General features: G+C 34.2%; 1 protein-coding gene across 2 annotated transcripts; it reads right to left on the bottom strand.

Annotated features, from left to right (window-relative positions):
* Window positions 1-1,969: 1,969 nt before the first annotated feature.
* LOC123218668 (cyclin-T1-5-like) lies at window positions 1,970-19,474 on the bottom strand. Of its 2 annotated transcripts, XM_044640197.1 has the most exons (8): window positions 19,315-19,474; window positions 18,103-18,404; window positions 6,185-6,266; window positions 4,627-4,764; window positions 3,911-4,086; window positions 3,677-3,828; window positions 2,260-3,292; window positions 1,970-2,156 (listed from the first exon to the last, which is right to left on the bottom strand). In XM_044640197.1, the coding sequence occupies exons 2-8, from the start codon at window positions 18,333-18,335 to the stop codon at window positions 2,144-2,146; spliced, it is 1,827 nt and encodes a 608-aa protein (XP_044496132.1). In that variant the 5' UTR covers window positions 18,336-18,404; window positions 19,315-19,474; the 3' UTR covers window positions 1,970-2,143. The 2 variants fall into 2 exon arrangements, with proteins under 2 accessions (XP_044496132.1, XP_044496133.1); XM_044640198.1 differs by lacking the exons at window positions 6,185-6,266; window positions 19,315-19,474 and having other exon boundaries at window positions 18,103-18,383.
* Window positions 19,475-19,798: the final 324 nt, after the last annotated feature.

Below are 19,798 nucleotides of genomic sequence, written 5' to 3'. Positions count from 1 at the left end.
TTTAATTTCATTCAAATCAACGGTTATGGATCAACTGAGATAGTTTCAGTTACTCCATTGTTGCCTCAAACATTCGCCATATTTCAAGGTCTTTCCTTCTCGTTCTTTTATCTTTTTTTTTTTTTGTTTCATCAACAACCTAATTGTAGGATATAAACCATTTTGTGGTTTTTTTTCTTTTTTAAGTTCTATTGCTTGTTTGGTTTTGATGTGTAACAAAGAAGAAGCTTTAGTTGAATTTTTTTATGTTCTCTTGTTTGTTTGGTTTAGAGCAATTATAATAAAATAAAATCTTTATTGGATTTGTTTGTTTTTAGTTGTAATGAAGAAGAAGAAACTTTCTTTGATTTGTTTGACTTTGCGTTAAATAAATAAAGAAGTTTTGTTAGCATTGTTTGGTTTTGAGCCATAATAAAGAAGAAGCCTGAGTTGGATCTGTCTAAAATCTATTACATGCTTGGTTTTGAGCTGTTACAAAGAAGAGACTTGGTTGGATTTTTTTTCTTGTTGCCTACAAAGTCCACAAAGTGTTTGATAAGATAGGGCTGCTTAATTGTCAATCCAATCATCAATTAAGGATTCTCAAGAAAAATAAAATATTTTATTAAAATCATTTTGTTAAATAGTATTTTGATATTTTATTGGATATAGGGTAAAATAATTATTTCAATCATAGACTAATAAAAAAATATTAAAAATAATTATTAATAAAATTTTATAATAATTAATAAGTAAGAATTTAGAAAATATGAAAGCTTTCAGTGGGAATAAGTCCTTTGCCCTTAAATATTTTTGGGTTGATATTTTATATTTGTCTTTGACTTTTTATTCCAATATTTTTCATTATTAAAAATAAAAGTTATACGGTGTATATTAATTTGTAATTAGGGATGGATGCAACTTGAATTGAATCAGAATCTTTAATGGAGCTCACCTCACCAATAAAGCTTAGTAACGACATCATTGTACCAAAGTTCATCTCATCAAAAAGTCTTAATCTTCATTTTTAATGATTCTTTTGAATTCAAACGATTCTTTTTTATTTATAATGATTCTTCTTTATCGGAAATTTTTCTTTTTTTTTTAACGATATTATTAATCAATCAAATGAGTCAAATTCAATCTTGAATTGATTGTTATAGACTCAAACCAATCTCAAATAGAGTCTTAATTTGGATTAACTCGATTTGAATCCACACTAATTATAGTTAAACATCAGTCCCCCGTATATCAATTCATTAGACAATTTAATCACAATAATATGAGTCCACCAAATAGCTCCCTAACTCTCTAGGTTCCATGTACAATAAAATTATATACACTTTATAATGAATACCAATTTGAAATTAATGACGTGTAATCATTCAATTCATTATTATTTTATACTTAATTTAAAATCATCCAATTATATAATAATACACTATCATTAACTCTCAAATTAATAGTCATTATAATTATACATAACATCAATCTTTTATATTAAAGGCATGATTATACTTGTGGAGATTATATGAATTAATCGATACACTCATATATGTGAGTTAGGGTACAGAGTATATCCACAATTAACATCATAAACATTCGAGTGATTTGATACGAAATTGAGAAATACTTAATATACTAATAATAATACAAACATGGAAAAAACACCCATCACATAAGCAATCTCATATTTGTTAGATGGAGAAACCCAAAACACAATTATCAAAACCATTACACTGTACCGAAAAAGTTAAAGTTTTATAAACATAATAGAGACTCGAACCTAGATTTTCAATATGAAAATTCTAATATTTTACAAGTTTTACTAACCCTGGGTCAAAAAAGATGTTGTTATATATATAACACTTGGTTCATTTACAATTAATATTCAACATACTTGAACTAAAATCCATCAACAAGCCTATTTTCCAACACATACAAAATATAGCATATGATTAAATAGAATATGGTTCTGGGTTTCACTGAATTAAAAAAATAGATCTACTTTCTCAGGGCTCTTTCATTATAAGAGAGATTGAAGCATCCTCATTTCTCAACATGTTTTACAATAGAACTATGAGCCATTACAGGCAATCCCAAAATCAAACTAATTGTAATACAATCAGCAAAAGTTTCAGTATCCAAAGATCAGACTGACCGCTTAATTTATCGCACTGTTCAAAGATATAGATCATAGTATGGTCAGTCATCATTATCAGAAGAATATAATGGCCATGATGTAAAAGCTAATTCCAGATATCATTTTTTGAATTTTACCTCAAATGATTCTCTTGCGGATACTTTCTGTATTCTCTATCTGCATAATTAGAGCGGCTCATCTTGTGTCCATCCTCTACATTATTGTGGTTGTAGCTTGACGTGTACTCATAGCGCTTCTTTCCTTCTGATGACCTATCTACTGGGCTCCCGGCTTTTCTCTTTCGAACATTCAACATTGGGGAAGTATCATCAATCATTTCCCCTTCTTCAGCATTCTCAGTTTCAGACCCCCTTGATGACTGTCCTTTTGAGCCAAAATTAGTGTCAACTCCAGTTTCCACAGGCTCCTTACCATGATCTGAATTTTCATGTGATTTTGACCAGCTTTGCCTATGCTCCCGCTTGATTTTCTCATCCTCAACTGCCAATTCAACACCATCTTCCAGCTCCCTCTCGATAAGATCATCCTCATCCATAAAATCTTTTTTTCTTGTTGTTTCACTGCGAGACTTTCTTCTTTTTTCTAGTGCTGCCTTCACCTTATCTTTGTCAATCATCTTAATAGCTTCTTTGGGAGATTGGCTCACAGGACCTTCCTGAATATCCACATTTCGACCAACAACACTGCTAGATTTACATGATGCACCATCATCTCTCCACTCCCCTGCATCTGCAACATCATTCCTTCCAACAGTCCATCCTTGGTCTTCACCTATGCGTTCAGTCCCAGATTTAGATTTGGTTTGAACTTCTCTCGTGTTATCCTTGTGAGAAAATTCCTCAGGATGCTGATTATCTTTAGTTTCTGCATCCACCTTATGGTCAGTAATAACACTACCCATCTCCCCACTTCCATCATCGTTATTTTGGTTACTTTGAGATGTTCTTGGTGCCACTCCATGGTTTTCTAGATGCAAGTGTTCACTAACAGGACGGGTTGACAGTTGCTTTGAAGCCTGCTCCTCACTTAGTGCTGTAGTTTTTGGGGCCCGATGAGTTGACCCTGGGCCAGCACTTCCTTCCACTTCACTACCCTGAGATTGAGGCACTCTGTTTTGCTCATACAGTTCCAGCATTTGATTGCTAACCTCTGCAAATTGTGATAATTCAAAACATTATCCAAACTGGCATAAAGTTAAGGACACAAAAGGGCAGCCCAGACATAACAGTCAGCATCCATGGCACATCATTAAGCATAAAAAACTGTGGCTGATAAAACTTTTGATGGACAATTGTATTATATACATTATCATAGTCTATTTCACAGAAATAATCTCCTTACCTAGTTTTTGACAAGTTATGGATAAAGAAGGATAACTACAAACATATAACTGGGATAAACTTTAAAATCTCATGGGGTCAAATGCTGAAAGCGAATAACCATAAGCAGCATTAGTGCCATGAAGCTGTTTGATGTCTGCCCCATTGAGTCATTAATATTTACTATATAAAAAAATTAAAGGCGGAAACCAACCCTCCAATTGGCGTGGGGTGACATCAAATTCTTGCCACCAGACCTTCTCGCCATCAGATGGAAGCTTCACTTTGAGGAACTTGGCAGCAAGGAAAATGGCACCTGCTGCAATATGATGAGGCTTAAATTGCAGGCAGAGCGAGGTCCTCAGCCTGCAAGCCGCTTTCCAGTTTGTGAAAACAAGAAAAGGAAGCTAAATACTAAAAACTAAAGAAAACAGCTTTTTAAGCATACCCATCATTTACAAAGTTCCATGCAACTTGCGCAAGAGCATTCTGTGCGACCTTGAATTTCTTTATTGCTTCAACCAGGGGTTTATATGGATGATGAACATTAAGGTCAAAACCCAGAGTGGCAAGTACCACTCTCTCACCAAGTAAAATAAGCTCTTTTTGTTGCTCATATACTTCCTGTAAATTGAATGTGAATAAATGAATATGCTACAAGAATTATAATTACACATTAAACTAACAAGAAAGAAAACCAAGAAATCAAACTATATAAACAAAAGTAAGAGGGAGATGATTTACCAATGATACCACTGTTGGTGATAAAAAAGTGGATTCTCAGCAAGAATATGTAATCATGAGGAAGATGAAAAACTTCTTATAAAAATAAAGACACTTGCCATAACACTCAATAGAGTATAGTTTCTGCGAAGTTCGTAAGACCCTCAAGAGCACACTCAAAGGTTTAAGATACTTTTTAATAAAAAGGAAAAGAAAAGCAGAAAAATTCATTGTACATGCAGACAGCCACTAAGGGGTACCAACTAATGGTGGCTAGATATCAAAGCCTTGAATTATGTTCTGTTTGGGACAAGTGAAGAAGCCAAAGGGAATTTGGTGTACAGGAGAGAGAAGACAATGAGGCAAATGACAGCAATACTCATAATAAACATCAGAATAGGAAAATAAAGATATGTAGGTGAAAGCAGCATGGTAGAACACCTTCTGTTGTCTAATCCTCTGAGGTGCAGTGGAGTCCTTTTTGTGTATAATCTCATAAGAAACAATAATAACATCCTTAAGCGGACGAGGAGTCTCCTCAACTTTTCCAGCAAGAAACATACACACAGTTGCAATGGTCTGCATGATAGATAAATGAAGTTAGGCCCTAGAATTGATCAACATCAAAATTAATCCAATCCAAACTTATCTGTATTCAACCACTACACTATTTTTCTGTCTCTGAAATGAAAACTAGAACTATTTCAAAATACGTCCTTTGGGCACTCTACCAAGCATAATTAAATCTCCATATCGTTTAATTGACTTAAACATCAAATATTTATTAGAGATGTGCTCACAAAAACCACTTCCACACTCATTTGAGATACTCAGGCCATATAAGCAATACATGTCTCCTTTTTAGCATGTGTGAGCGGGAAGAACTGAAAAAATAAAGGATAAATAAGTAAAGGCTACCAAACTTAATACTTTATCTTAACTTAGCCCTGCACTCCAGTCATTTTACAACATTACAGTAGTCAAAACCCAGTCATATCCACATCAAAAACTGTTTGTGTTCCAATAATTTTTAAAGCAACTCAAACGAAGCCAAAAAATAAGATCATTTCATTGACCAAAAGGTTGGTGTTGAAAATCCTAAGGTCAATTTTTTAAAATATTGATAGTCTAAAGCTTATCTCATCATAGTGGCTCTTTCTACATCATATATAACTGCTGAAATCTTTTCTCTAAAATAAATTACCCATCAGGTTTTTACAATAACCACCATATGTAGAGGCAAAGGAAAGAGATATGGTTAATATTAGTTTGAGATGAAAATCTCAATAAAACAACAAAGATAATCAAGTTCACCTGGTTTTAAAGTGAAAACAGATCACGAAAATTTAAAAAAAAAAAAAATTAGAGCTTTAAAGCATCCCAACACACCATTAAAACGGCAATGAGTAAACAATTATGCTCCAAAACAGTTGTTAATGAAACATGCTTATGTCCACAAATCATAAATGAGACATTAGGTGATAGTATATAAACCAAGGGCAAAAATAATAATTTAGCCACTATAGTGCAACACAACCTTCGGACTACACATACAAAAGTGCAATTCTGAACAAATACATCACATGTAGTATTAAATTACAAGTAAAATAATTGAACATGTTAACCAAGTATTTTGAGAAATTTAGAATAACATGTAATTACTTGAAAACAATTACTTAAAAAAAAGCATATTCATACAACTTTCAACAATGTGCATGCTATTATAAATCTTGCCAACAAGCAAATCCCAAACCCAGATGAATATGGAAAGTATTATACAATTTTTTCTTGCACTCTTATTTGGCTTAAACTTCTCATACCCTAAATTCTACACTAACCTCAAACGAATACAATACTTCTAAAGGCATTATCAACAACTCATACAAAACTACAATTATATAATATTGAACAATAACTATTGCCGAACAAATTAAGAATTCAGATCTGGTAAAAGACAAGGCACTATGGATTAAAAAAAAAAAAAAAGAGCATATCTCACCCTTCTATCATTCTTTGAATGCGACTGACGAATGAAGAATCGGTGACAAAAGATTATTGCTGTAGCTATAGTTACCTGGGGACTGCAACAATTACTAATTCAGTCAATCATTTTAAATTTATTCAAATCTAAAGTCATTCCATTCCAAGCTTCAAACGAGAGAAATTAACAAAACTTTACTAGTGAGCAAATATGTATATACATGTATTTTTGTGTGCATTGCAATATTTCTCCTATAAGTTTAAAATGAAATGTCAAAGGAGAAAAAAGTTTCAGTATACCACAATTTTTTTTGTAAGACAAATTGGTAGTGCACTGGTAAGGATGAGAAAGTGAATAAAATCTATAGAAACGAAATCAAATATAAAATGTAGTGCTGTTCCTCATGTTTGCAGATTACTGATAGTTCACAGCAAGTAATCTACAACTTTGTGACTCATTCAATTAAGGATCAAAATTGGAGTAAAAAATTGTGATTAAAAGATAGGGCTCCTGAAATACATGAATAAGTCTCCCATTACAGTGTCTTGGAAAAATGTCAGAATTGACACCTATGATTTTTTACCTCTAGAACAATCTAACAGCACACAATTAAGAAAGAGAAATGGTCTTCTAATTTAATAAGAAATGATAGCACACACTGGATACCCAACGTGCAACAAAACAATCTATTGTTTGTAAAACATGCAGCAAGATAACATGCAACTAGTAAGACAGCATAACCTACAACACGACAAGCATCAAGTAAGCTTCTCTCACAATATGCTCACGCAAAGGATCACCCCCACTACCAAAGCAATTTTTAACAGCACCACCATTGTTGTTGGTGATGCTCCCACCTTCATTGCCAAACCCCACCAAAACACCATTGGACCCATCTAGACAACATCGGAACAGCTTGCAAACAATTTCCAGTGAAAGCCACTACCTCATCATACTTGTTCGGTTACCACAAGTAACAAAACAATGGGCTTCCTGCAGCAGCCCATACTTACTGCACACCATATAGGTTAAGTATCTACACATTATACACATCATATCTCACCAGACACCCACTCTTGCTTTCATTGCAACATCAAATGCAACAAGTGTGGACAACTGTGCAATGGCCTACTTTGCTATACATACTACAACTGTAGGCTGCTGTCTGCTATGACTTGCACTCGATATTCTTCAAAGATTCTTCCAGTGATGCTTGGGTAGGCAGTATTCTGATGGGACCAGTGTCCTCTCGTTTTTCTCATCCTTGTTTTTCCTTATCTTTCAAGTATCTCATGTCATGTGTCAATTAAAAAATTCAATAGTTCAGATAAATTTTAAAAAGTTATAATTTATACACTTTTTGACTCTTAAAAAAAATTTTCTACTAAAATCACTTTCAATCTAAATAACTTGTGCATGGTAAGAGTAAACAAATTTAAGTGTAAATAAAATGGTTGTATAAGTTTATATTTTTCAAAATTTAATTTGAACTATTTGATCTTTTATTTGACACATGTCATGCAATGCTTGAAAGGAAAAAAGAAACAAGGATCAAAAAACCAAGAGAATCCTTATCCATTCTGATGGAGTTCAACAATGGTGACAAATACAACATCATTAGCAACAATGGCGATGCCAACAAAAGTAGTGATTCTAATGGTGACTCTTGTCTGTAGTAAGGATATTTTGATAAAAGACGTTAGTCCTATCCTGGTACAAGATGTGCAGGTTATTAGGGGTCAGCAAGCTATCTGTATGGAACCGGAACCATTAGATACTTGGTTGTTAATTCCAGTTGCAAACTGGAACCAGCCAACCCCTGAGTAGGTTTCGGTCTCTATTTCTCCTAGAACTCCTTAAGCTACTGGAAGAAAAGTGGAGAATTCCGCACAAGGAAAAAAACAAGGTAGTTCCAAAAAATAAAACCCAACAAAGAAAAGAAGATGGTGGAAGAGAAACTAAGCCTCTCTAGAACAGAGTCTGACCCATCTAGAATGCAAGATATACAACCCCTTGTATGAAAGATTCTCTCAACAATTTGACATGTGTTACTAAAATAAACTTTGGTAAAGTTTACATCAAGAAATGAATCGTTATGGTCCACTCTTTTGTGATAAAAGCTGAATTCAATAAAGGCTCATTGTACCTGTACCAATAACAGTACCCTTACCATTACTGCTACTTGGACTTTTGTATGCAGATAACACATTCACAGAATGAGATTTTGACACTTGAACAATCAATGTGAAAACTACATTCCTGGTAGTGATCTTGTTAGGTCCCAAATATATGTCTTTTGCAAGAAGAAAGCCCAAAGGAATGAAACACTTGGCAGCAGCAAAATTGACACACATGGCGGCTTGGGACTGGAACAAATGGCAGACTCACAATTGCCAAGACCACCAAAAGTGACAAGGAAATGTGGCACAACAGATAGCAGCAGCAAGCTTGTTGTGGAGGATAAAAAGGAGAGGACAGCAGCAGAAGGGAGCATGAAAATTTCAGCAGAAAGTGAGGGGGTTTGAGGGAGAGTGCAGGCCTCTAGAAAGCTTGCATATTTGCTATCTTTTCTAGTTTATGTAATAGGAATTTTGTGAGACATTTTCAATTTCCAGAAACACAATCCAACTTGTATTGAAACTGATATTGTTTGTTTACATAGATAATCAATACAAGATTATAGTTACGGAATCTTTCCTTATTCTCTAAACTACCCTATTGACTTTGGATTGCATTGGTCGTTGTGAGACTGTTAGTTGTTGCTGTTGAAATATTTGCTTGGCTGGAGATTGTACTGTTGTTACTGGACTGCTGAGAAACTGCAGGTGGAGGGTGCTTGATTGGCAGAAGAAGCCAAGAGAGATCTTGCTATGAGAAGTGTAGTCCAGGCACCTATCAGATCGCAAGTGGTGCCTTCGAGCTTGTCCATGTGAGTGACACCGTAGCCACAAAAGATAACATCAGTTCCATCTTTGGCTCAGAGACTGGAGGTGAAATGAAAGTTTGAAGAAGCAGAAAAGAACAGAGGATTCAAAAGCTCTGTTGGAGCGGCTGTGAATAACATATTGTTGTTGTGTTAGTGTTGTGTTTGTGTTTTGTTTGTTTTTGGTTGTTTTTTAAGAGATAGAATGATAGAAAGAGGAAAAAAATGATTCGAAGTAAAGGAAATGGTGATATATGGTGATAGGAAGGGAAAATAATAGACGTGGCTTAAGATGGGGTGGGCTAATAATAGGACACGTGGACAACAAAGATTGACAGGTTCAGATGGGCGTATGGTCAGTTAGAGGTTGTGATCTAGAAAGTTGAGAAAATTGTGATTCAAATTGATATATTTGTTTAATTAAGAGATGGCACCAAGAAAGTGAGTACCCAGAACGGGAATCAACAGGGGAGGTTCCAAGTAAGAACCTATCTATACAAGTTTGGGTTTCAGTTCTTACTTTTTCAGTAAGGTACCCACACTTGCTCACCCTTAGCTTATGTGGTCCATCTAGTTGCACAATAGGTGTTGCTACACACTAGGCAACCAGTGGGGGATATTTGTTGCACGCTAGGCAGATTTGTTTGACGCACCCGAGACAGCCTATACGGGTTGTTTTGTTGCACACTTTGCATATGTCTTGTTGCATTTAAGCATTAAAACATTCGAAATCATCTTTAAAAACAGCTATATACTACCAGAAATGACATTCTAAATCATACAGATAATTATACAAGGCAAATCAGCCTCAAATGAGGCATGACAGGAATTTACCATGCAAACCAATTAAGAATACAACTCAACTATTAATATTCTCATAGATTCATAAATGATAATGCATTGCTTATATGAGTTTATAAGGGGAAAATGAAACCTAATTAACTTTATGGAGAGCCAACATCTACTCTTTGTTAGTTCTTAAAAGAAAAATGTTTGTGTTAGGAACCAGAAACTCTAAGCTCTCAAACAACCCAACTTAAACAAATGAAATGGATATGAAATCTTTGTATTAAAAGATATCAAAAATTACAAAGAACATAAAACTGAAAACACTATCCTACTGGATTTTGAGATGCTTCCTTTCTGATTTTCCTAGCTGCCTCCTTCCTTCCACAACTCCTTTTTATAATTGTCTATTGCATAACTAGTCTCGCATGTCTTCCATGCTTCCCCATTTTTCTTCTCCCTTCCCCACTCTTTTCTTGCCCATGTCATCATAACTGCTGCCCACTTCCTCAAACACCCTTATCCCATATTTTTCTCAACCACCTAGTCCATGACGCCATGCCCATCATGTGCCCACTGGACTCTCCCTTTCTTGCTGGAAACATAAACCTTATCTCTAACAGTACGCTTGTTGGTCCAAACGTAATCTTTACCAAAATACTGTTCTTTCTTTTAATAAATTTCTAGTACCAACTAGGCTGCCCAAAAAAATTCCAAACAATAGAACATGCAAACACCAGTCATAATATCATTGTTTGGATAACAATGAATAATTCAAAAGCACAAACATGACACAAACCATGGAATAGGTTCTACATAAGAAATATATAAATAAATCAAGAACAACACATTAATTCATAAATCAGCATGTACTTCACAATAGCTCAATTAAAATCTACTGGGTTGACTATAACAAAATAAATGCCATATGGCTCTCTCCAGAGATACATACTTCATTCAGATTAAAGGCACCGAAATTCCCTCACTATCTAAAATCTTACTCGTTTCAGATATATTTGTGATATTTTTAATACATAAATCAGAAGCTCATTGTTTCTCTCAAAATTTCATAGAGCAGAGACATCAGTACATTCCCTATTTACACATAAATGGCCTGGTCCAGATAAAAAGAATAAACAGATCAACTTTAACAGAAAACCAACCCATTATTAGTTTCTGTCCACAAGAAGTATTGATTCTAAATCAAGGAAGGCAATAAGGAAAGAAAAGCCACGTATTCTGATTTGACCAGTTTGTTGCTAAGAGATAACAAGTGTTGAAAAAGGGAAAAACAGATACTACTAGTTTGGCATTCTTATAGGAACTGTGCCATAAAGATTTTACATTCACAAAATCCTTTTTCTTTTTTATCTGAATTGGTAAAAACCTGGAGTTCTGCATCCTAGAAACTCGTTAAAAAATTGTGAACTGGTGTTTCATAAAACTAATTGCATTCCAGAAGCTAAGAGCTGCACAGTTCAGCCATTCAAGAAGTACAGCAACATTGTAGCTTTTATTTATTTCTTCTACTTGTGAGAAATTCACACAAAGAACACTGACAGCTTTATGGGCTTAAGACAAATGATTTCAGATCTAAAAAATAAGAAATAAGAAGCTGATTGGGTCAGACATCACATTATTGGTTCCCCACATTGCATTCAGAAGAGGACTAGTTAGTTTGAGTTGAAAACAGGGCCAGATTTTGTTGGTTCCTTTCTAAGGATCATACTCTAATTACTGTTCAGAACATGAAATAAAAGTATTTTCCCTTATTATTATTATTTTACTTTAAGCTCCTTTTTTTAGTAACAAAATATAAACATCACATGAGATGACAAGAAGACAAAGTTTTGGAACAGATGCCCACAAGCAAACAAAAACCATGGGAAAACCATTCTTTACAACTGCAGCAAGTAGTTGTTCCTCCCCTGAACCAAAAGATGAGATAAAAATAAACCACAAACTATGCAAAAAGCTAAACCAAAACTCCTTCCCACAGAAATGAAAAAGAGTAATTAGAACTTTAGCCAGTAGATTTAAACCATCGGCCTGGTACTTTGTAGATCTTGAGATTTTTCTAATGTGCAATATACTTGTCAAGAATAGGCCAGCCATCTTAATTGTCTCTACACTTATCAAATTCTACTCTAGGCTACAACAGAAATGCATGACTTCATCTTGTATAATTCCACAGTCCTTAGTTTAAAGTTCAACTGCCCAGTAATGAGTACTACAAGCATAGTTGTTTTGGCACCTTAGTAATGCTATTTTGTGGAATAATTCTAGGATTTTGTTACCTGAGTTCAAATTTGGTGTGATCTCACTTATTTTGTTTCCTTTTCTTTAGGTGATTTATTTTAGTTAGCATATATTTTAAATATATTAGAATATATTTCAAATATATTATTTCCTATATTTACAATATATTCTAAATATATGTTTTCCTATAGTGTAATATAGTATATTAATTATTTTAATTTTTGTTACTTTATTTAGGATTTAGAACATATATAAATTATGTACCACTGAGATAATTGTAAATAAGAGAGAAATATAATTCTATTCGTAATTCTTTTTCATGGTATTAGAGTCAAATATCTGAAAAACCGATCCAATGGCTACCATCACCCAACCTTCTTCCTCCAATATCACTCTTGTTCTTGAAACTACCACTCTCTCGAACCCTAGTAGTTTTGATGTCTCTGTTCCTCCCATCACTGGTCACAAACTTTTGGGCCCAAACTATGTTCAATGGTTTTAATCAGTTTTGATGTATGTGCAAGGGAAAAGGAAAGAAAACTACATCACTAGAGTTACAATCACACTGCCAAAGAAGGACCCCAAATTCAAAGCCTAGAATGCTGAGAACAACATGGTGGTGTCATGGTTAATCAATTCCATGACGGTGTAAATTGGCGAAAATTTTATGTTCTACAACACGACTAAAAAGATTTGGGATGCAACCAAGGAAACTTTTATCGACAAAGAAAATATGACGGAATTACTTGGGATAGAAAGCAACCTCAATGATCTTTGTCAAAAAGACCTCAATGTCACCCAATACTTCAACCTGCTTTATCGTCAATGACAACAACTAGATCAGTTTAAGGTTATGACTCGGAAAGTCCTAATGATAGCCTAAATTACAAGAGTATCATCAAGAAGAAATAAGTATTCAAGTTTCCAATGGGGTTAAATCCAATCCTCGATGAAGTTCGTAGTCGTATACTGGGGACAAAGCCTCTGTCATCACTCTGAGAAGCCTTTTCTAATGTTCGTCATGAAGAGAGTAAGAGGAAGCTAATGCTTGGAGGGCAAACAAGCGAGTCTTTAGTCATGGTAGCCCAAGGAAATGCAACAAATTCCAATGAAAACCAACCCCAAAAAAGGAGACCTAGGTGTGACCACTGCTAAAAGTTAGGGCACACAAAAGACATGTTGGAGATTGAACGAGAAGCCGCCATATTATAAACCACGTGGACAGAAGGATTATCAAAGCAGTGGAAAAACTACCTCTGTCCCTACAGATGAAGATTCTTCATCTACTAAGCCTAGCCCCTTCAGTAAGGAACAACTTGATGCCCTCCAAAAGTTGCTGACTCAAACCATCCAATCTCATTCCCAAAAACTATTAGACACTATTATTGGAACATGTTCAATTGCCCAGAAAAACAACTTTACAATTACCTCGAAAGTTTATAAAACTATACCAGAATTTTGGATTGTTGACTCAAATGCATCAAATCATATAATTGGGAATGCAAGATTGTTGAAAGATTTTATTTCATATACTTACAATTATTTCGTAAAGATTGTTGATAGTTCTCTTTCAAAAATGATAGGATTTGGTTCAGTCTCTCTCTCAAAGGACATGACACTAAAATCAGTGTTATTGGTCCCAAATCTAGACTGTAATTTGTTGTTTATCAGCCAACTTACCAATGACTTGAATTGCATCACTAAATTTACTTCTCAAAATTGTGTGTTTCAAGACTTGGATTCAAGGAAGACGATTTGCAATGCTAAGATGTCTACAGGTCTCTACCTCCCGAAAGGTGAAGGACATTTGAAGGGGCAACATCAATCTACCAAGCGTGTATCAAAAAGTCTTGTGTCATCTTCAATGTCTTCTCGAAATAAAGGTAGTGTAATTATGTTATGGAACTATCAATTAGGTTATCCAAGCTTTCAATATCTTGCAAAATTGTTCCCATCTTTATTTTTGAAAAAAAATCTCAATTTCTTTCATTGTGAGATTTGTCAATTGCCAAAACATGTTCGAAATTCATATCAAAATATTCCAGACAAATCATCTCGTCTTTTTACACTTATTCATAGTGACGTGTCGGGTCCCTCTAAAATAAAAAATATCACAGGTTCTAGGTGGTTTGTTCTTTTTATTGATGATCATACTCGAGTCAGATGGCTATTTCTTATGAGGGAGAAATCCGAAGTGGGAAAATTTTTTCAAAATTTCAACAACATGGTCAATATCCAATTTAATAACAAAATTCAAATCTTTCAAACTAATAATACCAAAGAATATTTTTCTTGTCACCTAGAAAAATATCTCCTTGATCAAGGAATTGTTCATCAAAATTCTTATATTGAAACCCCACAGCAAAATGGAGTCTCAGAAAGGAAAAACAGACACCTGTTGGAAGTAGTTAGATCTCTTATGTTCACCTCCAATATTCCAAAATATTTTTGGGGGAAGTCGTCCTTACATCTACATATCTCACCTCATCTCCACCATTCCCTTGAAGGTATTCGGTTGTTCAACCTTTGTTCACATAAATCAACCCCACCAAAGCAAATTAGACCCAAAATCCAAAAAATGTATCTTCCTTGGGTATTCTCCTACACAAAAAGGGTATAAGTGTAATTCTCTTCAAAAACGTCGACTTTTTGTTTCAATGAATGTTACCTTCATAGAAAATCAACCATTTTACCCAAAATCTAATATTCAAGGGGAGAGTGAGTCAATTGAAGAATATCATATTTAAGATAAAAATGACTTCACCACATTTGAATTTGATCCCTACACAAGTTCCTTAGTCCCTTCAACACCTTCTTCTCCTTCTCCTATTGTTGCACCAGAAAATGTACCTCCAATTTCAAATTCTCCAACTTCTTAGGATAAGTCAGAGACAGGTACAAATCCTTTGTAAAACCTTGACTCAGAACCGAACCTCGAAGCTCATGAAATACTAGGTAACTATGATGTTATTTTTGACCAAAGTATTATTGAGTTACTAGATGATCTTGGGTGGCCTATTGCTTTTCGAAAGGGTGTTCACTCATGCACCCATCACCCTATTTCACGTTTTGTCTCCTATGAAGGCTTGTCTCCAGCATTTAAGGCATTCACACTCGCGCTTGTCTCCACTGAGATATCCAATAATATCCATGAAGCTTTGAAACAACTAAAAGTGGAAAGTAGCAGTGGAAGAGGAAATTAGAGCACTTGAGAAAAATGGGACTAAGGAAGTGACTACCTTACCAAACAAGGAAACTGTGGGGTGCAAATGGATTTTCACCATTAAGCAAATGTTGACAGCAGTATAGAGAGATACAAGGCTAGATTAGTTGCTCAAGATTTTACTTAGTCCTATGGGATTGATTATCAAGAGACTTTTGCCGCTGTTGCAAAGCTCAACACAATCAGAACTCTTCTTTCTGTGGTTGTTAATCTCAATTGGCCTTGTACCAATTAGATGTCAAGAATGCATTCCTCAACGGTGATCATGAGGAAAAGGTCTAAATGGACACGCCCCTTAGACTTGAAAGGTCAGGAAAAGTACGTAAGCTCAAGAAGTCACTCTATGGACTAAAGCAATCTCTTAGAGCATGGTTTGATAGATTTTCAAAAGTCATGAAGAAGTTCAGATACACTCAATGACAGACAGATCATACTTTGTTTCTTAAAGAATCCTATGAAGGTAAAAAGGCTATTTTGATTATGTACGTTGATAACACTATTATGACAAGTAACTATCAGGAAGAAATTATCAAACTGAAGGAAATATTGGCTATGGAATTTGAGATAAAGTACTTGGGATTTCTCAAATATTTTCTAGGAATGGAAGTTGTTAGGTCAAGTAAAGGTATTTGTGTTTCTCAACATAAATACATTTTAGACTTGTTGAAGGATATAGGAATGTTTGGTTGCAAACCTAATGAGACACCTACGGACTCTACGAAGAAATTGGGAGTTAGTGAAGATAGTCCTCCAGTTGATAAAGGAAGATATCAACAACTTGTGAGAAAATTGATCTATTTTTCTCACAATCGACTAGATATAGTTTTCTCTGTTAATGTTGTGAGTCATATTATGAACAATCTGAGAGAAGATCATCTTAAAGTAGTGTATTGCATACTCAGATATCTCAAGATGACACCAAGAAAGAGACTTTTCGTTAAGAAGTCAGAGAGCAAAGAAATTAGTATATACATCAACGCTGATTCGGTTAGATCTCCCATTGATAAAAGGTCAACAAGTGGATATTGCCCCTATGTTTGGGGTAACTTAATGACTTGGTGAAGTAAGAAGCAATCGGTAGTAGCAAGGAGTAGTGCATAAGCTAAATTTAGAGCTATGACACTAAGCATTTGTGAGGTTAGGTGGCTAAATTGGTTACTCTCAGAATTGAAACTATCGTGTGGAAACTCCATGAGTGTTCTTTACGATAACCAAGCAGCATTAAACATTGCTAGCAATCTTGTACATCATGATCATACCAAACATATCGAGATAGACCGTCATTTCATCAAGGAGAAGATTGAGTCAAATTTGATCACTTTGTCCTACACACCGACACGCCATCAGATTGTTAACATCATGACAAAGCCACTGTCCTGTATCAACTTCAAAGAATTAAGTTCCAAGTTGGGTTTAAACAACATCTATAACCCAACTTAAGGGGCAGTGTGGAATAATTCCAGGATTCTGTTATCTAGAGTTCAAATTTGGTGTGATCTCACTTATTTTGTTTCCTTTTCTTGAGGTGATTTATTTTAGTTAGCATATATTTTCAAATATATTTGAATATATTTCAAATATATTATTTCCTATGTTAGAATATATTCTAAATATATGTTTTCCTATTGTGTAATATTGCCTATTAATTATTTTGATTTTTGTTACTTTATTTAGGATTTAAAACATGTATAAATTATGTACCATTGAAATAATTGTAAATAAGAGAGAAATACAATTCTATTCATAAATTTTTTCATATTTCAAGTAGTTTTCACAAAGAATTTTTCGATTGGCTACCTATATTTTAGAAAGCAAACAGCCAACACAAAGTTCCTTAGAAATTACAAACGGCACAGCACCTTTGAAGAAACTTATAAAAGGATTTAAAGATACTACTCAATGTACTAAAGACACTTCATTATATACAAAATTCTCAATTTGAATCAAATAAATAACTTCATATAGTAATTCCACATTTAGAACACAACATTTCTAGTATTTAACTAATGAATCAAAATATTAAATGGTGATATTTTCATAAAAATAATCCATATTTCCAGTTGTCCCAACTTAGTGAACCACTAGTTTCTCCCAACACCAAACAATAGTATCTTAAATGTGTGATACACAAAACAACCAACAAAACTAATAACTAAACATCTTTTGGCATCAAATAAGACCTAAACTTGAATATTTCTAACACCAGGAATGGTCAAAGCAATTCTGTTGATCAGCATAGTTAACACACTAAAATCTTGTTACAAAATAAAAAATAAAATAGAGCACCAAATATGCCAAACACTCAATAACTTTACTGTTTTGAGAGAGAATCCACATAGAACAAAACCTCTATATTCTAAGTGACGAAGCTGCTAATGACCACAAAAAGAGCTATATTAAAGAACCAAATCAGCAGCAGGAAAACACTACTCATGAAAATGTACACAAATAATAAAAGCAAAAAGTTCATTAAAACTACAATTCCATAATGCAACCACATCAAGTTCTGACCTAGGATATAACATATGATATCTAGCAATTGAAACTAACATGTAATGCTTGATCATCACATAAACACATATAGGTACATAAAAATAAAAAAAATACAACCCACAAATTCAACCAGTTGTGACCACTGTAATTGAGTAGATGGTAATAACAAAGACAGCTAACTAAATTCAATGCAACCAATGAAAAATTGCACAAGAATAACCAAAAAAAATGATTTTTTAGTCGTGAACTTACACTCTCAGCCTCATGCCCAAATCCTGCAAAAATGTACAATATGATTTGCGTAGATAGGTCTCCTTCTTCAAATCAATTCCATCTCTTCTTGATGGAGAACTTTCTTCTATTTCCTTCCTCAAAAAATACCAATGAGCCCCACTTTCTTCTGGCTTTTCTTGAGAATTTCTACTCGATGGACCACTCTCAGATGTTCCATGATGTGAAGACTCCCCAGGTAACATCCCTGCCATATGTATCTACCAAAACCAAAGATAGCCCAATCCTGTATCAGGTCATCACCAGCACAGGGTGGTATTACGCTGCTCAAAAATACAATCAACAAAAAAATTCAGCCTCGTACAAGAAATAACTAACAAGAATCTATATCAACAACTGAACAGATCATTTAAACGGTGTAATTCAAAAAAAGACATTTATAAGGACAGAATAATCAAGCTGAAAGTTTAGCTTAAAGTAACATTGTCCGTGCAACTATTTATGAGAATTTGTAACAAAAACATTTTTGCAGCAAAATACAGCCAACAACTACTCATTCTTACCATTCTCACATTGTTAACTAATCTAATATTGTAACACAGTAAGACCCAGAATTCATATACCCAACCCAAGAGAAAATAATTAATACATAAGCCACTAGTGACAAAAGGTCCATACAATTAAAACCCAACATTAACATTTCCCCATAAATCTTAAACATAAAACACCTTTCTTCTCCTATATTACCAAGCTTAAAAGTTCATTGGTAGGCAGTATAAATAGCAGCCATCACAATCCTTCAAATTTCCCTAAGGCAACCGTTTTAAAACTCCAAATTAACTTTGCCAAGCCAACCGTGCCCTAATTTCCCTCCCCGAGTTCAAAACACAAATCCATCAAATTCACCCTCTTTTATTCAACCAGAAATTAACACTTTTAATTTAAAAACTCCGAAACAAGCTTACTAACACTTACTCAAAATCACTCAAACACTACCCCAAAAAAAATAGTATTTTTAAATATATTCACAAGAACAATTAATAAATAATTAATAAACTGTCAAAATTAATAAATAAAAGCGAAGTAAGTTCATTCAAAGCTTACATCTAGAAGTTGTGAAGAGGACATAGCCGAAAATTGAGAGGAATTTTAATGATTTTACGAGCGCGATCGGAAAAACAAAACTGCGAAAAGAGCAAGAAAATCGTTTAGAGAGAGGGACTAGTGACGTACCTTCGAAGCGGCGGCGGCGGTGACGGCGAGTAGGATCTCTGAAGACTGAAGACTGCAGAAAGCGCTTCAGGGCTTCTCACGAAGAGAGAGAGATGGATCGCTGCTCGAGATTCAAGAGGGAGAGAAAAAGAGAGAAAGATCGTCCGCGGAAATGTTAACCTTGCTAAGAAACGGTGTCGTTTCAGTGTGCAAGTGAGATTTTTTTTTAATTTTATTTATTATTTTTTTCAATTTTGCTTTTCTATTTTAAAAAATGCCAATCACTATTTCCCACCTAAGGTTTAGTCTATACTCAAAATATATTCATAATATTTTAAAAATCTAAATAACTATTTATAAACTAACTTTTGTTAAAAATAAAAGAAAAATTATGATTTTACCATTAAACTTTAAAATCTAAAATATTTATATTACTTTCCCTTCTTAATTTAGAAAACTAATAATTCTCCTATGATTAAATTTTGAAACATTGCATTTCTCTTAT

This window comes from Mangifera indica, chromosome 6, assembly GCF_011075055.1.
Source record: "Mangifera indica cultivar Alphonso chromosome 6, CATAS_Mindica_2.1, whole genome shotgun sequence".
Taxonomy (NCBI): Eukaryota; Viridiplantae; Streptophyta; class Magnoliopsida; order Sapindales; family Anacardiaceae; genus Mangifera; species Mangifera indica.
Note: the sequence above shows the minus strand (reverse complement) of the source record. Positions and strands in the feature narration are given on the sequence as shown.